Genomic DNA, 23,319 nt, shown 5'->3' with positions numbered 1-23,319 from the left:
AAAAAACTTCGTACAAACAGCGACAGTAATTAAATACCGTAACCCACTTGGGTACGTCTGCAGACAAATGAATTATTCATGAACTTCTATACAGAAAGTATAATAAATAATTAGGACGTATTACGAGGGAGGGTTTGCAATAAATACTTTAAACAAAATGTGAAAATTAACCGAAGAAAATAGGGGTAATTATTTTGAATTCATGAATATTTTTGACTGCCTCATGACGTTGCAGAACTCGAGGTCTTGGGTACAAACTCCGAGTCGGGTCGACAAAGGTTTTCTCCAAAGAAATACTTATTAGTAGCTTGAGGTTTAAAAGATTACACAAATCTCTTCGTTCATTGGTAAAAATCGTGTGAAACTTCGATCGGTGTTTTTGAAATTTATCGCATTCAGAAAGACAGACACGGCCGAAATTATATTAGGATTTGGATTATATTATTTCCTAATTCGAATGAATAAATTGTCTAATGAAGACAATATATTTATTTTTTAGTTAATTTAGCTTGGTCTTTAACGTAACTCGTAAATCCTCTCAAATTTGTAAATGCCCTTGTATATTTAGACAGGTCAGCGATTTACAAGGATTCGTTTGAGCCAAGGTCGGAAATCTCCCATCGATTACCCTGAGCTGGCACGCAAATCTAGCCTCTTACCCTTGACACACTGACGGACTTTAAGGTGGACTATTAACAACCGAAAATTATGTAGGCCAGGCGAAAATAATGTTACCAAACGGAAGGTGCGTTTCGTTTTCCTCACGGACATTGCTCTTAAGGGCCTTGGGTGGAAGGCAGAGCTTGGCTACGGGGTTTTATCTTGAAATTAAAATATAAAGCTAAAATTGTATAAGTACCTACAGCTTATAAAAATAGGTTGACAGTAAAATGATCTTTAATTATATTTACAATATGGAGGAGTTGTCAATTTTTTTTTATTATTGATATTAAGTACATGTGTGTTAAAAAGTATGTTTATAATATCATAAAAAAAAACAATGATAAGTGATTAAGGACATGTCAATTTAAAATGTTTTACTTATTGATAGGGCTTTGTCGGTAGGTACTGTGTCCGTCTGGGTAGATACCACCAACTTATCATTAAAGTTATTGCCAAACAGCAATACTTAGTATTTTTGTTTTCCGGTTTTAAGGGTAATGCCAAAGGTGCCAACTATAGGCACAAGGAGCATACCATCTTATTTCCCAAGGTTCGTGATGTATTGGTGATGTAAGGAACGATTAATGTTATTAATGATTAATATTACTTACAGGACTTATGACGTAATACTGTGTTTTTTTTTTGTATATTCTTTTGTCTGCTCATATGTAACTGGCTGTTAATCACATCACTTGAGTATCTATGGCTTTAATATTGAAGCAATTTCTCAATATGTAAGTGTAGCCAATATTACAAAAATATATTTTGACTTTAGTATGAATGTTTTGTGATTTGTTAAATTGTTAAATGTTAAGATAAGATCCTTTGTATATGTAATCGTTCGCTAGTCTGTTGGTCGTGTAACTTCTGAATAACATGACTGATTGAGGTCATACTCATGCAGTATATTTGTTTTATCGAGACGATCGTTTATAGCTATGCTGGAACCTGAATGGACGCTGAAGTTAAACTGTTGGGACTCACTTTCGAAATAAGACGCTTCTATTTAAATAAAAATCAAAATCTGGCCCCAAAAAATGGCACAGCTAAGATAATACAGAAAAAAAATCCCATATAAAAAAATTAAATAAAAAAAATACAAGTCTCGCAACGCGAACAACTTTTCTGGCAATCGTTATCGTATAACCATAAATTAAAAGATTAAAAAGAATAATTAACCACTTCTAATACTCATTATTTAGCCCTGCTGTGTTCCGGTTTGAAGGGTGAGTAAGCCAGTGTAAGAGGCAAAAATGACAAAATATGTTGGTGCCAAAAGGTGGTTGAATGTAAGGAACGATTATTATTTCACACAGAGCATTACGTACTTCATGTACGTCAGCAGTTCGTTGTTCGTAGTTACAAAAATTTTACTTATTCAATTATTATTAGCGAGCCGTGATGACCCAGCAGTTAAAAGACGTGGATTGAACAATAACTTCAAATCCGGTGTTAGCACCGCTGAATGAACTTGCTTAATTTGTTTTTATACTTCATATCATGCTCGGTAAAGAAAAACATCGCGAGGAAACCTACACCTGATGGATGACAATCTGCCACGTGTATTTACCTAGTAGGTGATAATCTCTTTAAAAGCAACGTGGTGCATTAAGCTCCTTGAAAAGGATTGAAGGCTTTTTCCTAACAGTTCGACATTAATAGTTACTTTAATTATTATTATTATTATATATCACGAGTAATATACTTAATCATAAAAGGTTTAAGCTTTAATATGCATCGGATTTATTATTTTAATATTATTATGTTTCGACTGCTCCGTTGTTGTCTCGTTCATCATAAGTCGGTTAAATACTAAGGTGGTTTCTTTTAAATTTAAAGCTACAGTTCTTTAAGAATCGTTTTGGATTAGATGTTATTCCGATCACCTATGTTCCCTCTGTTTTATATGTTTATTTTGTAACAAATAGAAAGTCGCTTTTCTTTTTTTTGTTACGTTTTTTGTGTCTGCATTATCTGTGTACAAATAAGCCTTTTTATGTTGTTCTAAAATTAAAAAAAAAAACATCAATATTTTAATGCATTCATTCGAATTTTAAATTATAGTCTCGCTAATAGCAAGACTTGTTTTCGAGTACACAGCTGTGTCGCATTCGATTGGTGATTAAAGTGAAGCTATCACGCAAGCACAACCTGTAAAACACTCGTTCTGGTGGACTAAACTGAACTACTATACCTTAAGTGAAGTGATTAATTTATTTACGTCAAATATAGCGGAATCGTTTATGCATATTATAAATTATCAAAATACGACGTTTTTCTACCGAATAAAACTGGTTACATTGGGACCATTAATATTCTATTTTGAAATGATTGGGCTATTTATAGTAAGATAAAGGCTCCTTCAGAGATGGTATTAAGAAAATGATACTTTTCGGTTTCCGTTCGGTTTGCCGGTATTCAACATAATAAAAAAGGCCTTTTATTTCTTGACTTAAATACACATTTTAGTTTTCTGTTTACATCTTTAAGTTTCTTAATTTAATTTTATTTTTTACAGTAGTTTTCCTATTTTAATTGATTTAATTTACTTAACTTATAACACTAATTAATAGATAGTTATCCTAAATAAATTATAAATTACCAATTACAGTTATAAATCAAGCAAGAGCCCCCGTTAGGGTAAAGGCCTCCTCTAAACGTTGCCACTGTTCCCTGTTGAGTGCTATTTGGCCCCAGTTTGGGCTAGCAATTCTTCTGATATCGTCTTCCCATCGTGTTAGTGGTCTTTCTCTGCCCCGATTTCCTAGCGGGACTTTCAAGAAGGTTGTCTTCACGGTTCATCTTTAATCTGTAAGCCGCGCTACGTCAGAGCATCAGTAGCTTTTGTAATGGATCTTATTTTTGTATGACGTATCTTATCAAGTGTCTTTACCTTGAGCATGCTTCTCTCCATTCCTTGCTGACAGGTGGTGATTTTGTGTCGAGCTTTGACCGTGAATTTCCACGTCTGGCATGCGTATTTCAAGCACGGTAGGATGCTAGAGTTCATGATCTTAGTTTTCAAACTCGTCGGCATGTTACTTTAGAAAATATCTATTAGACTCCAAAATGTATTCTATGTTTATTGAACTTTTGTTCAACAAACATAGAACTGTTCTTCTTCCTTTGTCGTTGTTTTCTTTATGAAAACTTATTGTTTTCCCAGGTGTATGTGTCTGTATATTTCAGTGAATTACCATCAACTTGTATTCGATTTTTATAGCTACTTGTCATTGTCATGGTCTTAGTGAGATTGATTATTTCTAATTTTAACCTTTGTATTGTCTCTATAATTTCAGATTCAGTAATTGCTTAAATGTTCTCTTCGCTATCATGTCTAGTGGTGCAGAGAAGTAAACGCGTAGCCGTGTTAGTGGTGTTGTAAAGTGTTTTCGTTATAGAGTGCTACCACTGTATAGGTTTTTATAAAAGTCGGTTGCTAGTCGGTAGTGATTGATTACTTCTTATGATATTCAACACATAATATCTATAAACATATATAAATCAGAACTGTTTGTCTGTGATTTAAATATCACTGTATTTAAGTTAAAATAGCTATTTGCATGTTTGAATAATCAGAACAAATATTATTACTATTTTTGTTTGCCAATAAAAGATTATACCGATGGCCTAACATTTAGTCGATATTCCCACAAATAGTTACTACTTTCATGGCAAAGTATTAAGCTGTATTTTATTGTATATTGTTTTAGTTGTATATTAACGTTCAAAAACTGTCTGAAAAGGCTTATCTGACAATCAAAGACGTTTAGAAACGCATACATCGTCATTGCTCCTCCTAAGACGTATCTCTCGCGGGGACACAGGTTGAATCGTACCCTCGGCGTTTATTTACTCTATACGGCAAGAAGTCGTAACTTTCGTCGTCGTTTAAAGTATATATATTTTTATTCTTCTCTCTTTAACTTCTTAATTTTTTGACTTATTAAATATTATACATAAATATATTACAAACTACCAAAATATATTTATTATATACAATATACATTAATAAAAATAAAAATATAGCCACTTATTCAGGCGACGAATTAACTTTAACTAGTGTACCGACGTCGGTCGAGTTTTCATGTTATAATGCTATAATAACCTTATTTTTTCTGGTCTTATTTCGAATTTGCTTATTGATTAAACAAAATCTCTTGAATAGCTACCAAATAAAAAAAGAAAATCGTTTGACAAACTAAGGAAACGAAGGTAGTAGACTGTTTTTGTTTACCTATTAAAATAAATGTTTAATATTAAATCATATTATTAATTTATTATCATAATAATGTGTAATGGACATAAATTAATCAACTTAAATCATTTAAAGCGATGAATAATATTTTTTGTTAGATTCTATCAGATAATTTATTGTTATAAATAAGCTTACAACATCGTATGTTAATATACATACATATTTTTTTTTAAATAAATATTTAAGCTAGGGATCACTTTCATTTATTGTGACTTATTTTTTAATATTCTTGTATTTAATTGTTAATTTTTATCTAAATCCTTATTGCATGCGGTGTTTAGCTACAATTAACTTATCATTTTTTCGGTACTATTTAAGCTCAAAACATTCATATTATATAAAAATGTTAAATATATTATTATATTAAATAAATTACTAACATACTTAACGGTAAATGGATAATTATATAATTAAAAAATTCGATCAATTCAAGCTTTGTCTATTTAAAAATCAATTTTATTTCGCGACTTCGCCCGCGTTATACGAGTTTTACATTCAAAATGTTTGCAATTGAAAATAAGCTTCAGTGACCTTCAAAGCGCAACAGACAGACAAAGTTAATAACATTAGTATACTGTATACTCATTAAAAGTAATATAATCTTAAAATAATTTATTAAAATTGCTTTTCAAAGATTTTTTTTTTTTTAGAAAAGAATTACCTATCAAGAAAAGACCTAGAAAAATATTTATCATCGAAAAAAATAAATAAACTTAAATTTATTTATTAAAACTAATTCATTCTAAAATGTATGTGACAATTGGTCGATGTGAGAAACAAAAGTGTGAATTTTTACTTAATTTAAATTCACACAGAATTACCAAAAGTTAGTGTCATCAATTTTATTTTTAACAAGCTGTGCCCGCGACTTTGTGTGTGTTTGAATTTAACAAAAAAGTTATTGTTCACTTATTGTTGTTGCGTGCATCTTAACCGATGATTTCGGGTTCAAACCCAGGCAGGCACCACTGAAATTTCATGTGCTTAATTTGTGTTTATAATTCATCTCGTGCTCGGCGGTGAAGGAAAACATCGTGAGGAAACTTGCATGTGTCTAATTTCAACGAAATTCTGCCACATGTGTATTCCGCCAACCCGCATTGGAGCAGCGTGGTGGAATATGCTCCAAACCTTCTCCTCAAAGGGAGAGAAGGCCTTTATCCCAGCAGTGGGACATTTACGGGCTGCTAATGCTATTGTTCACTTCGCATATTTTACTATAACTTATTTATTAGGCAGTTTTTGTAATATTAAGTCGTTGGTGGGAAGCACTCGACGTGACGGCGAAGTGGTGGCATCAGCCGTTCCAGAGATTAGCCGGAACAAAGATACAGACAACAATTGTAAAAAATGTTATTTTGGTATATGTACAATTACACATTTTAATTGCTTTTTACTTTTTAATTTTGATTTGTGACAAAATACACATAATCAATATTTAAATTATTTTATTTTATTAACAATAGCATAATCCAATTAAATTTGAGGGTAAAACATCCTCCACGATTTTTTACTTGAATTACAACAAAAAAAAATTGAGATTTTTTTCGGAACTCCTTTTTCTTTATAGGCCGCTCACAAACAAAGGTTGACCTTATTATTTATACAAAATATAAATAAAATGAAAGCTCATTTAATTATATATCAATTGTCGAGGTTATTAAACGAGTTCAGTGAAATAGTAAATGTCAATTACAATTAAGCAATTGACCAATTAAACTATTAATCATATTAAAATCGTAATTTATGTTTATTTAGGATTTACTTTAATATTTTTTCTTTTGTGTATTATTTTCTTTTTCTATTAAAGTTAAAAAAATAAATAAAAATAATAATTTTAATGTATATAATTTTGATTGAATACAGTTGTTAACTTTATAATATTGTTTTTCTTACTTTAGCCATTAATTTAATTTATTTTTATTTACACACCTAAATCACTCTAGTGCACGTTAATCGCTAGACACGATAATCTCAACCGACTAATGCAGGTTCAAACCAATGCAAGCATCTTTGAATTTTGTTCTTAATTTGTCTTTACAATTAATTTAGTGCTCGTAGGTGAAAGAAAACATTGTTAGGTATGTATGTATCGGATGAGAATCTGCAACAAGGACATTCACAGACCAGCATTGGAGTAGCAGGGAGATCTAAACCATCTCCTCCTCAAAAGTAGAGATACATAGTGGAACTTTTTGGAAACTGATACATTTTACTTTTTAGTTATAAGATAAAAAAACTATTACGAATGTTATCTTTTCAAATAAAACACCGATATTTATCACTCACAATATAACATAACCTAAATTAAACTGGAAAAAGTCTTACCGATATCTAGCCTAATAAATCATTAAATGTATTAGTATGTTTCATATAATGTCATTTTTTCGAAGGGAAATCAATGGTTTCATTAATTCACGAGACTTCTACTGTAACTAGTAAAACAAAGAGAGAGCACTGATTTGTTCAATTTAATTTTGTTTATTGTACAAGTTTGGATTGTAAATTGGTTCATTGGTCACGTAGTCTTTGGTGCTATAGTAGTTTGAATAATGTATTGATTATATGTGCAATTATTTTTATATAATATGATTGAATATATGCTCTGTAGAACTACCAGTCTGATTTGAAATCCCCTTTTTGAGTTCAATAGCCCAATTATTGAGGAAAATTATAGTCTATTTAATATCACGATACGGCTCACGGGGCAGAGCATTACTCTACACGATGTATAATGTAAGATAATGCATAGAAACTGTTACAATATGAACCATAACTTAAATTCTAATTATACTCAACAGTGTTATATTCAAATAGACTCAGGCGATATAATAAAATGTATATAAAACATCAAGCCGCATTAATTCGAAGTGCAAAAAATTGCATACACTGACGTCGGCAGTTGAAACTATAACATAAATCTTACGTAACCGCGACCATATCTAGTTTTCTTTTAACAAAGTATAATTAGGTGTTTGTGAATTAGTAAATCCCGCAGTACTTGCTGCAGTTGTGTCTGTTTAAAAGAACATTTTTACGTAATATACTGACAACAATAACGCGAACGGAAAACGAACGTAGACGGATATACTAGTACATGTCAGCCGCACGCATTTCCGTACCAGTGAATCTAAATTGATAATATTCTACTGTACGCGCGAGAGAAAAGTGGACTGTATTTTGGTATAAAAGGGTGTTACCTCAAAACTCTGGGCTCGGTGAAGACACGTTCTTCTTGGGAGCGCTCCCTTGGTCTTCATACACTCGAAGAACACAGCCAAAGGGATGGGTGATATTATAGGAGAAGGATAAGTCCGTTACACAAGCTAATTTCAAAAGCGCGGCGCACTCACATAACACACGTTACCGCGGCTCACACCAGAAGGGAAGAGAGAAAAGAAGTACGTCATACGTCAAAATCATTCCATAGACAAAACATAGACGTTTCAACGTACGCATACACCTAAATACGCTACATACCGCCCGCCTTAGAGTCACTCACTCTAATATAAACACTCGGACGGCTTCTACACTACACTATAACTAGACTATACTATTATTGATTAAAATACAAAAATATATTATTCACTGTCCGGGAGCGGACACACTTTAACAACTGCACGCTTGCAAACACCTTGTGCAGTGCGCACAGAAACCACTCGAACCACACCATCCTTGCCGGGATGCGTATTCTCAATAACACCGAGACGCCATTGCAAGGGTGGTAAATTGTCCTCTTTGAGGACCACTAATGAGCCTATCTTAACATTGTTCCGTGACTCTGTCCACTTGGACCTTTGTTGTAACGTATGGAGATACTCTTGACTCCATCGTTGCCAATAATGCTGCACGATATTACTTAGAAGTTGCCATCGAGTCAAACGATTTAATTTTTCATTTGTTACGTTTGGTTCAGGTATAGCTACAAGCGGTTGACCTATTAAAAAATGACCAGGTGTTAACGCTTGTGGGTCACTAGGGTCAGAACTTAACGGACAAATTGGACGAGAGTTCAACACGGCCTCTATTTGACATACGATAGTATAGAATTCCTCATATGTAAGCGTCTGCTGACCTATCACGCGCTTCAGGTGATGTTTGAAACTACGTACTTGTATCTCCCACATACCACCCATATGTGGTGAATATGGTGGATTAAAATGAAAATTAATATTTTGTTTTAGGCATTCCTTCGAAACTTTGTCTTTAAAATCACTAGAATTATGCAAGACACAATATTCACACAACATTTTACTCGCTTTCACAAAGTTTCGACCACAATCACAACACACATCCGTACACACACCTCGACGGCTACAAAATCGTTTTAAAGCAGCAATAAAGGCTTCAGCTGTTAATTCTGACACTAACTCTAAGTGGATTGCACGAGTCACCATACACACAAACAAACACACATAGGCCTTATAAAGTTTGGCATTTCTATGAGTTCCTAGTTTTATCATAAAAGGCCCACAATAATCAATACCAACACGTAAAAAAGCACGACACCTATCCACTCGAAAAGAAGGCAAATCGCCCATAAGCGGTTGCACAGCTTTCGGCTTATTCCTAAAACAAGTAATACACTGAAATACTCTTTGTCGAACAATACTACGAGCTGACAGTATCCAATACTTTGCAATAAATATTGTAATGTTTGTACACCAACATGTAAATAGATTTTATGGTAATAATCAATAATTAATTTTGTAAGATGATTTCTTTTAGGTAAGATAATTTGATTTTTTATATCATTATTCAACGAAGAATTAGACAACCGCCCGCCAACACGCAGTATGCCAGACCTATCTATAAAGGGTTTTAGCCTTTGTATACCAGTTGCACACGGTCTATTTTTTGATAAACAATTAAACACATCGCTAAACTCATTTCTTTGAACTAACTTAATCAAATTCAATAACGCTAAATTGTACTCCGATCCTGTAATATAATTACACTTAGTTTTTTCAACATTTAAACAATTAACTTTAAACCGATAACACCACGCCGTAACACACACTAGCTTAGAAAGATCTGAGTACTTATGTAGCAAATCAAAATCAATGTCATTCACACAAACAAAAGCTTTAATAACACGCCTTTCACTATTTATAATATTAACTTCACTATCCCCTATGTCATTAGTCATAGACACAGGCCACTGATCCCGTGACAAACGTAACCAAGGAGGCCCTTGCCACCAAAGGTTGTATGAAAGTAACTCTGAGGGTAACATTCCTCGCGAAGCACCGTCCGCGGGGTTATGAACCGAAGCAATATGAAACCAATTTTCAGGACTAACATTACACTGACACTCACTGGCTCGATTAGCCACAAAAGTTTTATATTGATGAGATGAACTCTTTATCCAGGACAAAGCGATAGTAGAATCAGTCCACGCAAAAACTCTATCGATTTTTATTCTATCTTCGAACACGTTCATAACATATTTTATCAAACGAGATAGAATTACTGCAGCACACAACTCCAACCGTGGTATACTAATCCTTTTAAGAGGTGCAACACGAGATTTCGACATAAGTAAATACGTCTCACTGCGTCCATTAGCAGCAGTAACCCGAAAGTAGACAACAGCAGCGTAACCACGCTCAGAACTATCTGAGAACCCATGAAGCTCAATCAAAGCTGCAGTCGTCGATACAAATCGATTTATTCTCACACTCGACAAGACTGAAAACTCCTTAGTATATTGTAACCACACCCTTTTAAGATCAACTGGTAAAGGTTCATCCCACGATAAACCACGCACCCACAATTGTTGCATCACACACTTAGCAAACAATGTGACTGGGCTTAACCACCCTAAGGGATCGTAACACTTAGCAATTTGAGATAACACTGCTCGTTTGGTACACTCACACGAATCGAGTCTAACATTATAGTGGAACACATCACTTTGTGGATTCCATTGCACACCCAACACCTTGATGACACTTTCATCTTCTGCTGCAATAAAATTCACACTAAGTTCCTTATCACATTCAGGAATATTAATCAACACAGAAGGATTGTTACTTGCCCACTTGCGAAGTTCGAAACACCCACGAGAACATAAAGCTATGAGTTCATCCTTTAATTTTAGTGCAGACTTCAAATCTGCTGCTCCGCTCACGATGTCATCGACAAAGATATCGTTAACAAGAACCTTAGCAGCATTTGGATAATTGTGCCCTTCATCAGAGGCCAGCTGTTGCAAGGTCCGTATTGCGAGATACGGAGAAGAAGAGAGGCCATACGTGACCGTTCGAAGACTATATTCACGAACCGAATCAAATGATGAATCTCGCCACAAAATTCGCTGATAGTCCCTATCATCTTCGCTTACGAATATTCCTCGAAACATTTGTTTTATGTCCGCTACAAAAACTATCTCATGTAACCTAAACCTCAAAAGAATAGTTTCAATATCCTTCTGAAGCTTAGGCCCCACCAACAAACATTCATTAAGCGACACGCCATTACCCGACTTCGCAGAACCATCGAAGACAACACGTAGTTTAGTCGTTGAACTAGACTCTTTTATAACACAATGATGTGGAATGTAGTTAGGCCTATAACGAACATCCAAATTATTTTTAACCAATTCCATGTGACCCGAATCCAAATAATCCTTCATAAAATCACTATATGCCCTTTTCAATAATTCATTTTTGTTTAACCTTCCTTCCAAAGCTAATAAACGCCGCAAAGCGATATCCCGCGAATTACCTAAGTCCGGTCGATCAGTTTTAAAAGGCAGTCTAATTCTATATCTCCCATTCTTTTCACGAGTATGAGTTGAAACAAAATGATCTTCACAGCGCTTCTCCTCCAAGCTTAAAAAAGAACCAACAACTGGTTCGGATTCAATCTCCCAGAACCTTTTCAAAATTGAATCGAGGTTTTCATCAGATATAAAATTAGACATAGATACCTTCTGCAGGTTCTTTAGATTTTTATTTCTCACCTCTCCCATAACCAACCAACCAAACACACTGTTGATAGCATGGGGACCCCCACACGCACCTACGACACGACCGTCTCTTATGATAGAGGGAAACACCTCAGCCCCCAACAAAATATCAACCTTAGATGGAATATTAAATTTTGAATCGGCAAGCTTTAATGGTTTTAAATGATCCCACTGTTCAATAGGAACATAAACATTAGGTATAAAGTTCGTAATTTTATTTAGCACTAAACATGACACAATCTGAGAATTATCATCACTATTCTCAGGTAGTATCTCACACGACACGACACCATTCGCCTTACACACATTAGACATACTGAGACCACACACTGGCACACACACCTGCCGAATCGGTAAGCCTAATCGACGAATGAAACTAGAGGTTACGAACGACGACTGTGAACCGGGATCCAACAACACGCGAGCCATCTCGCAGGAGCCGTCACGTCGCCTCACTCGAACCACGGCAGTGGACAACAAAACTGTTCCCGAGCTCGCACACACAGAGCCTTTAAGGGACACCACAGCCTGTTCTCCGCTGGCATTCACACACTCGCCAGACACTCGCCGTACACCACTTTCGTTTTCACGAACACGAGAACACTCTTTCTCATTCACACTATCTTGCTTAAAGTGCAAGAGTTTATTATGTGACATTACACACTTGTCACATTTAAAGTTTGATTTACACTCATAGGCAACATGATTACCTGATAAACACAAAAAACACAATTTATTTCGCTTTACCACTTTCGATCTATTATACGGAGACAGATGCAAAAACTTAGGACATTTATACAACTCATGATTAGAATAACACATTACACACTCATTATTATTTTTAAATCCGGTTGTAAAAGAAGAAACATACTTATTCCCGCTAGCACTCTTAACACTCAACACCCTACGCAACGAACCTTGACTCGACGCTTCACAAGCACGTATTTGCTTATCTAAAAAATCTAGAAGTTGAACATATGTCGGATATTCGCGATCATTTTCTAAGGACAATTCAAAGCGACGTCTCGACTCACTATCTAATTTTTTTAACACTAAGTGAAGCAACAAAAAACTCCATTCACCGGTAGGAAAACCTAAAGCCTTCAATGCACTTAAATTTTCTACCAAATTATTTCTTAAACGTTTCATACCTTCGACGTCTATGTCACTACGCAACGAAGTTAAATTCAACAATTCATCCATATATTTATTTGCGATACGACGTTTATCGGAGTATCTTTCTACAAGGGAATTCCAGGCTACAGAAAAATTATCGGATGTTAATGATAAACATTTAATTAAATTGTATGCTTCACCTTTTAAACTTCCACGTAAATATTGAAACTTTTGTATTTCTGATAAACTATTATTACCGATTATGGTTGAATTAAAGAAATCAAAATAACTACACCATTCTGAATACTCACCGGAAAACGTTAACAACGGCAGCTTAGGTAACCTAACACTTGTATTCGGAGCACTACACTTTCCACAATCAGATTTACGCTCAGAATTATTATCACTATCACTACGCTCAATAATTGACTTACGCTTTAAGAATTTATTATATTTCGCACGAATATCGATCACTTTGTCCATAAAATTATCACGGATTTCCTCCTGTTCGGATTCTACAAATAATTTTTGAGATATTAAAGTTGATTCGATTTTAGTCTGTGTTTCTTCAAACTGAGAACGAAGTAAGTCTAAATCACCATAACTCGCGTCGAACTCATCAACTAAATCCGAACTTTCGTAATGCAACATACGGTCTAATTGCTTAACGAGAAATTTTCTATGAAATAATAATTGATTTAAATCCATATTTAACACAATACAATTATTATTTTACAAAGCACGAGACTAGCTAAGGAATAAGATTTATATTCAATTCAAACTAAAAAACAAGTTGTCCTAAGTAAACAAACACAATTATTATGACACTAAATAATATAATACTAAACTTTTTAACTCGACAGCGTTATAACACGACACGTCCGGTCTATATTGTGCGGTTGCGCATCGACCGACAATATCACAAAATATGAAGGTACTTCGAAAAATAATCGACTAAATTATTTTTATGTAAAATAACACTTTTCTACAATGCAAATAATACGCAATTAATATAAATTACGTAATGTTGTAAAGCGAAATAAAAATTAACACTATTTTAAATTACACATTAGCTCCTAACGAAAATATTATCCGTTTCTCCATGGAATGATTTTGAAGTATTAACACGCGATTTAAAACACACAAAATCGCCGATTTACACTAAATTTTAAATCTCAAATTTGGCTACGAAGGACCAAAATGTACGCGCGAGAGAAAAGTGGACTGTATTTTGGTATAAAAGGGTGTTACCTCAAAACTCTGGGCTCGGTGAAGACACGTTCTTCTTGGGAGCGCTCCCTTGGTCTTCATACACTCGAAGAACACAGCCAAAGGGATGGGTGATATTATAGGAGAAGGATAAGTCCGTTACACAAGCTAATTTCAAAAGCGCGGCGCACTCACATAACACACGTTACCGCGGCTCACACCAGAAGGGAAGAGAGAAAAGAAGTACGTCATACGTCAAAATCATTCCATAGACAAAACATAGACGTTTCAACGTACGCATACACCTAAATACGCTACATCTACTGATATTTTTATCATACGTTTCATCCTATTCTATAAAAAATATAATATGATAATCGCAATGTTTTTTTTTCTACATTAAATAAACGTCGTTTATTTACCGTCAGTTTTTATATATTATTTAAAAGAGAGGACATTTAAAAAAAAAACAAGTAATGTTGGCAACACACTTATATAATTAATAAAGAAAAGAAAAATATTCCTCTTTATTAGATAACATTTACAAAAAAAAAAATAACAAATAATATTGAAGATGACAATCTTTTCTTTTTTTATGGCATTGGTTGGCGGAAGAGCATATTGGCCACCTGATGGTAAGTGGTCACCATCGCCCATAGACAAAGGCGCTGTAAGAAATATTAACCATTCCTTGCATCACCTATGCGCCATCAACCTTGGGAACTAAGATGTTATGTCCCTTGTGCCTGTGATTATCTTGTAAACCTTTTAAATAACTAATTATTTTACCTTAATTTGCGATTAAGTGAAATTTTATAGCATTATTGTGTTTATAAATATTTATTTTTTTACTTAACGACAAAATTATATTTTACTTATTTTCATTTGTCTTAACGTACTTTTTGCTTCATTTTTTTTTTTTTTTTTTCTTTATTTCTCTTTTGTATTATTCACCAGTTAAATGTCGCTTTCTTTTATGTTTCTGGATAAACGATCTATTGTTAAAGAAAGAAATACATATTTTTACTAATTTTGAGTACGATGTTACCACTTTTTATCTCTATTAAAATATTAGAATAGAGTGCACTTTGACGACTATATGTTAGCAACCCTGAATATTTAGATTTATTTTAATTCCATTCTATTACGAACATGCTAAAGTCAAAGGATTGTCATAACGATTATATTGTAACATTAGAACTTGTAAATGAACTAAATCTATACTAATATTGTAAATGTGAAAGTAACTTTGTCTGTCTGTCTGTCTGTCTGTCGTCTTTCGCTACCACACCAGTAAATCGAATTTGATGAAATTGGGTATGAAGCAAACTTGAACTCCAAGAAAGGCATAGGCTACTTTTTTGCCCAGCACATGTCAATCAACCCCTAAAACGCTAGCGAAGCCGCTGGCGACAATTAGTCTAGAGTATTTAGAAAATACCAGATTTTAATTATTACCTACGAAAGTTTGAATGTTGTTGTTTTGTAGTTATTTATTCCTTAATATATTCAACATTGCTGAGCGAACGAAAGGTAGATAGTAATAAATAATTACGATTATTTATTTCTTATCCTTTAGTTGAAATAGTCCAGTACCAATAATTAGATAGGTGTCAAGATTAGGTCGGTTACCCTGTAGCCTCAGTAAGTGTCATAGCATTGCATCTTGCATTAATAATAGCAAATAGATTGAAATTTGCAGATAGTTGGACTTTTATCTGCGCTTGACCATTCGGCCTACTTCATGTCATTGTTAAGCGACTGTTTTTTTTTTTTTAATAATGATATTATGTTAGTTAGGTATCGTATCAGTTATTTTTGTGCCCGCGTTATCATAAAACATTCAGGAGTAGATAATGCGAATTATAAAAATGTTTTTAAATATTATTTTGTGATTTTTTTTAAATGTCCATAAATACTTTTTTAGATTTTCCGATGATTGCATTCTTGTATTTTGTTATCGAAACTACAAATATACTACAGTTTGACGTAGTCGACGGCGTCTGACACACTTTCCTCACGCCATCAATACACGGCACCGGCCGGTAAAGATTTAGATTTTAATTGAGCCCTTTTAATATACGAGTGCCTTATCCAGCACGCCCTAAGTCGTAAATGTTACGTCACCCAGAATTAGAAACAAACGAATGTGTAATATTTTTGGATTATTGTGTTGTAAAAGCAAGATTACGACTATTAGGAATTAGGAAATGATAAGTTGTGTACTAATATAATATCTACGCATAGATAAGATATACACTTACATAATACATAAGTCACTATATACGTATAAGATAGAAGTAGCTTTATATGATTTTTTAAATTTATCGTATATGAATGTTCCTTTGAATGGTATTTTTAAGTAACGGAGTGAAATGACACAACAACTAATATGAAACTCAAACTAGAAAGAGACGCGATATTTTATGTCCATATATATATAAATTAAATATCTTTACAGCTTAAATACCTAATGTTGTCTTAGATTTTCGCGATTATTACACATTGAAATAAAACTAGACTGTCTGTCTGCCCGTGACCACGAACACTGCAAAGTGCTCGAAACGTCGGGATGTTAAAAATAATTAATATACGCGATTAAATCCGTTAAAAAACTAGTTTTATTTCAAGCTTAAATACCTGTCTGTCGTTGTAAGTAGCACGATTATATTAAAAAATTATAGCTATAAACCGATGAAGAATTTTGATATTGTATGTTTTACGCACAGTTTTTGATGATAATGTTCTCCTGACCGATTTCGGTCACGGTATACAATTCAATAGCGCAATAACCAACTGCGCTGAAAGTATTGTTATAGTACTTAAATGTGGACTCAATACAGATGCATTCCCCATTCCCGCTCTCTCATAAGCTGATGGAATGACAATCTGGCAGAATTAAAGAGAGTTCAGACACAAGACCAACGAATTTACGAGTACATGCTTTCCAAGACACGCAAACAATGACAATATCAAAACTTCATACTGTAACTGAGCTAATACTGCTGCTTACTCAACAGAAAAACCCTATTTTTATAAACCGGTGTTTGAAGTCAGTACCTCGAAGTTTGTAGCCTTATAAGCCAGCACCTAGGCTAACGAGGCTAAGTCGTTCCATGATACGATTTAAATGTTAAAGATGTAACTTATCTGATAAAAAATACGTAATTTAGTCGAATTGATGACAGTACTGCGTTGATATCTAGAGGCATTATTAAGGAGATTTAAAAATAATCAGTCATCCAAAATTATTAAATACTTTTCAACCAGAAATTTTTATACTGACAAGAGGTATTCGTATTAAAATTATGAACATAGACGGAAATTACTGGTTTTTTGTTACAAAAATTACCTTAATATAATATTTATTAAACGCCATTTTTACTGAACGATGAATACATTCGTAGTTACCCTAAAAAGATTATCTTAATATTAACTGTACGTTTAAATTGTGAAGGGTTGCCGCAACCTTGAGTCATCTGGGTTAGTCATAGAAACTTTTATTTCACTTGAATATGACTTAACCTTGACGTTTTCACTAAAAATGATTATGTGGAATATTAATTCGAATATATATAAATATATATAGTTTACCTGAGATATTTATGACCTTCAGTTTTTTGCCTTTGTATAATTATTATGAAATCATTGATACGGTATTGAAATTTACGCTTAAAGAGATATTTATGTATATACCTATATTTATTAAAAAAAAAAATATTTATAATCAACCTGACACATTTATTAAGGGAATCAAAGAACACGAAAACCCAGACTGTTTTTTTAATGTGTCTTATGAATGCCAAGTTTGATGATACTCGCATAAATTTAATCAATTTAGTATTCAACTTCGACTTGCAAACTCTTCGAGCGTTTTTAAGATAATAAGGACTTAAAGTCTCAGCCCGAGTCCAAATTACAGTGTTGTTTTGTTCGTATTTTTTTTGTTATATAAATATAACCCTTTTTTTTTCATAAATAATAAAGCGAATTTAAAAAAATATACAAATACACTATCCACCTCCTATCCTTAAAAACTCGTAAATAACATTTTTTATTTTCCATTTTTTGTAGTCGGTCCTTAAAAATTCGGCTATACCGCGTCTGAGCAGGGGGGTGGCTGTATGTTCGATATCATGGCAACGGATCGCGTGCGAGCATTCCGCAAGACATCTTTTCAACTTTTTACTGCTTGCCTCCCTTAAATCAGATCGATCAAAACGATTGTCATGTATGATTTGTTTTGATATTTTTATGTACTTTCATCACTGATAGAATTCATTCGCCTTCCATTTTCAAAATTCACGTTCGATTATTATTCGTATTTAAATAATAGTAAATAAACGCATATGAAGACAAATCTTAATTGTCAATTATTTTTGTTTAACGCTTCAACCAACGAACAATTATTAATAGCTCTTATACAATTAATATACAGTACTCAGAAGAACCGTATGTTTCAATTTCTGATTTGTTTCTTCAGAAAAATGGCGATATTGTTCGGACTACTTTCGAGATTAAAATACTGTGTAAGAGGTGTTAAAATGCATGACTATGTGTGCAACCACACATGGACCATTCCTTACAATCATAGTCCGAAGGAAGAACCACATGTCCGAGGGAAAGACAATCCAACAAGACCAGGGGGAAACCAACTTAGGATGGTCGTGTTAACGTGCTATCCGTAGCACTTTATCAGCAAGTATGTGAAAGTCTCACATACTTGCTGATACTGAGAATTTATTATCAGGTATAAATATAAACTAAGAAAAAAATACATGGGATTTGAACCTGGGACAACTGTATTTGCCGTATAAACTATCCAGTAGAGCAACGTACAGTTAACTGATACTGATCGAGGATCAACAAAGATACTTTGATTTGAATCTTCTAATAACTTGGTAGAGAAAATTATTTCGACCTTGTGATAAGGAATGAACTTATATAATTACGGCATTGGTCAAGATTGGTCTTAGAAGGTCAGACGGCGATAATGGATAGCAGCAAATTACAATATAACTTGTTAAAGAGTTCGTTATAAGTATGGGGAATATATTTTGCACGCCAAGCTTCTTTCTTGATTGAATCGTATATAAAAAATGTGGGTTTTTAGTGTTCATGCAAAAATGAAATCCCAAGTAATGAGCACCTCTTCAAAAAATATCTTAATTTTGGAGACTCCTTTAAAATTAATTGGTCATCCCACATGGTCATTTAAATTAGCTATATTGATATTTTTCGTGGTATTTGGTTACTGCTCTTGATAGCAAAGGCCTTTCAAAGTTACATAGAAGAAAAAGTCCAAGAATCCCTGTCTTTGAAAATATAGTATTCTGCACATCATAGAAATGTCACCTGTGAATTTAATAATGTATAAATGTATTTATAATATACCACATATAGCTTAAAAGCCTGTAACTCCTAATGTAAAAGTAAATTTAATCATATTAAGTCTTGTAAGTCGCAAAAAGTGATTTTCGCGAAAAAATATATTTGCGCTTTTTAAGAAGCTATTTTCAATTCTAGTAACAATTTATCAAATAATATCTTAGACAGGTTTCATAGAATGCAATTTGATTAATGCCTGTATAGCTTGCTTGAGGCAGTCGTAGGTTTTAAAAAAGCTAGAAATTTTAAAACTAATTTGACTTAGAACGGCCTTGTAGGCCTAGTAGCCACGTTATTGTGCATGCAATGTAGAACTTGAGGTTCTGGGTGTAAAGGCCGGGCCGAGGGTTGTTGTTAAAGTGTTTTTATGGTTTGCTGTCAAAGGATCTTAGTAGCAAATGGAAATTTGGAAGTTAAGTGCTAATACTATCTTGCCTCAATCAAAGATTGTAAAGCCGTAGCTATGCGCGTGAACCGGAGAGTCCGGTGGTGCATTGCCGTTCCATCGGATTATGAGAGTGTGGGAGTATAGATTACACCTGCGCTTGCGCACATAGTCAAACACTTTAATATATCCAACACGGTTAAGTACTCGAAATTTTATCGTATTATAAGTATTATACTATTTTTGAATGCTATGGGCATTATAAATAGTCTAGAGTAGAGAAGACGTATTTAATACAATAAAACTATCAATAATTCCTAATCATATAAAAATCATTAAGATTATAAATAATTGTATAATATTTCGAGTGTGATATAAATTATGATATTTTTAACATTGCATTGATCAGCTAGTTTCATCATAATAAGTGATATATTCGTAAGCTAACTGCGACGCGCTATTTTACACGAGTTAAACATTTGTTTATACATTATTTTATAGCTACCGTAGACCATAGCATAAAGTTATATAGTCTATAACTATACCGAATAAATGGACTATCTAACGCGAAAAGCCTGTAATTAGCGTGTTCAAACAAACAGACCCATTAACTAACATAATATTAATATTAATTTAAATTTTGAAATAAAAAAGAGAGATCCGATGTTTGGTTTGGCCATATACTCGTAATATTAAACTTATTGTATTTTAAAACTATATAGCTAGAAGTCCTAATATCTCGTGTAAAATTATTTCCATTGTCAATATGCGTAGGATGTGAACGTTATCAAAGCTTTTATGGTTATCATAATCATGACTAATTATTCAAGGATAAAATAGTGAGCCACCTCTGATAAGTTGTCACTCTATGAACCTACTTAACATCTACTATAATTGTAATATGATAACTGGAATTAAAATGATTAATTCCCGGTAACTATTTTCAAGAAACGATTCGTTTTAGAATTGTCTACGAGGCGTAATTCTGTAGCTATTGGCATGTTACTTACGAATTTTAAAGCTAAGTAAAAAATTAGTTGAGTAAACATTTATTTACTCGATTATTCTTCTTGATTTTGTCTGTTTATTGAAATGTATATTCATTGAGATAAAGTTAAAGAAAAACAAAATAAAGTAACAGTCCCTAAGGCCTCTTCTTGAAGTGTTAAGGTTTGAAGCATATTCCATCACGCTGCTCCAATGCGGTAAACATATGTGGCAAATTTACATACTGGTTTCCTGACGACTTTTTTCTTCACCTACAAGCACGAGGTGATTATAAACGCTAATACACCACATTATTTCATGATTACATTGCTCGCAAGCTTCCAAGATATGACGATTTATAACACGTCATTGATAGGTTAACTTTATTGTTAAGAGGATATTTATAATTTTACTAATAGTTAAGATCAAATAATATTGTACTGTAAAAATCTTTACAGTACAATATTATTTATTATTATCCTGGTCCATCCATCCATCCATAATTTATTGACTCATAAATACAAGCTACGCCAAGCTTGGAAACGATATTAAAAAAAAATTGGCCGATAATCCTTTGATAAATATATGAATTTTTTTTGCTTTAAAATCCGAACCTACGAGTATAATGATTATCTAACTATGTAATTATAATTCCCAAAAACTATTTCCAGGATATTTTTTCGAAATCCCTGGCATGCGATGCGTGGTTTTGCTTTCGTTTTCAAATTTAGACTTTAGCATTGTTTACTGTTTCATGAATTATACAATGGTTGAAAGTCTTAATTATAATAAATAAAACATAATTTAAATATAAATAATTACTGGCGAGCCAATATAGAGAAAAAAACCTTGTACAATCTTTAAGCCATAAAGCATGTACCAGACGTTTCGTTGTTATCAACGATGAAGGCGCACGGCATGCATAATATTAATAGTTGTAGTATATTAAAGTGGGTTTATGTATAACCAAAATATTAACAATTAACCTCCATCTAGGATTTTATTATAACAAAATTACGCGCGAATACATATTCTAATACTGTGTAACAATTAAATCATAATAATTTTGAAATCTAAAAGCGAGAATGCGTGACCACGACTTAAATATAAACTGACCTATACAAAGATTTTATTATAAGTTCTAAGATTATTTTTTTACCGGGTCTATTATGCCTGCCATAGGGACGGATACGGCATCTTCTCCACCGGCCGCCACCAACTTTTCCAGCACCTTGAGGGTTTGCTCCACAGCAGACCATTCCCCCTTCTGCGCCAGTACCAGGATTTTCGCCGCAGCTTCCCGCATGTTGACCCCCGCACTAGGGGGCTTGGGTACATCACCCATCCCGTTCCCTTCCTTAATCTCTTTTTTATCCCCATTGTTCGATGATGTCTCATCTTTCTCTTCAACTTTGACAGTGGCTTTTTCCTCCTCGGGAACCTTCTTTGGAGGGCCCTTCCCGCCCTTTTTCCCGCCCGGGGCTTGAGACATTCTCACATTACCAAATCACAAGGCACTGCACTGGTTCGCGACTGACCATGGTGGTCGGGTTAGCGATGTCGATCGTTGGGCGGGCGGAGCATGACTGCGGCAGTTGCGTAGCTCAGCCGACTTCTTGCATGATTTGAGTAAATAAAGGCGACAGCAACGCGAGCTTGATTTACAAACAAACTTACCAAAGCGATGTCTCAAAACGTCTCATGCATTGACCCATTTTTATTTTTTATGAGGGAAAATATTGATATTTTCCAAATTTGTGGCAATAAATCTGGAAACAAAGAATTTAGAATACGTATATATACGGATTTAAAAAAATATTTTATTTAGTCGTTGTACAGGAATTAAATTAAATTTATTACCTCAGTTATGGTCTCATTGCTTAAAACATTTTAATTTCATATTACTTTGAGATGTATTAAAATCACACTTCAAAACCGACGGTTGAAAATGTATGAAATATTTTTAAAAATAAATGATTTTATTTTTATATTTTCTATTGAAGATATATTGTTGTTTCGATGTGAATATCTGAATCAATAAAGCAAATTGGAATGAATTTTAAAAAACTTTATATTTGTTAATGTAAACATAACTTGCTTTATTAAAAAAAAAAAACTCTACTATCGGATTTACTGCAATACTGATGTTCCTTCATTCTAATAAAAGACGGTCGCGTCATTCGTATTGTTTTTTCTGCCAAGAGAAAGTACAAGATCATGATTTCGAAAAAAAATGGGACAGTTCACTTAAAGCACTACTAGCTGAGGTGGCTAGAAAAATTTGCATGTTTCGTCACAAGCTACCCACGTCGCGTGCCTCGTTCGACTTCCGTAGGGTGG

At 33.6% G+C, this 23,319-nt stretch overlaps 1 protein-coding gene across 1 annotated transcript in view; it reads right to left on the bottom strand.

Moving 5' to 3' along the window:
• The window catches only part of LOC125066445 (serine/threonine-protein phosphatase 6 regulatory ankyrin repeat subunit B), a 51,693-nt gene extending 29,222 nt beyond the window's left edge, over nucleotides 1-22,471 (bottom strand). Inside the window, exon 1 of the mRNA XM_047674516.1 lies at nucleotides 22,139-22,471. Within this exon, the coding sequence (XP_047530472.1) occupies nucleotides 22,139-22,471 (333 nt within the window). The remainder of the gene's footprint in view (nucleotides 1-22,138) is intronic.
• Nucleotides 22,472-23,319: the final 848 nt, after the last annotated feature.

The sequence above is a fragment of the Vanessa atalanta genome, chromosome 9, assembly GCF_905147765.1.
Source record: "Vanessa atalanta chromosome 9, ilVanAtal1.2, whole genome shotgun sequence".
NCBI lineage: Eukaryota > Metazoa > Arthropoda > Insecta > Lepidoptera > Nymphalidae > Vanessa > Vanessa atalanta.
Note: the sequence above shows the minus strand (reverse complement) of the source record. Positions and strands in the feature narration are given on the sequence as shown.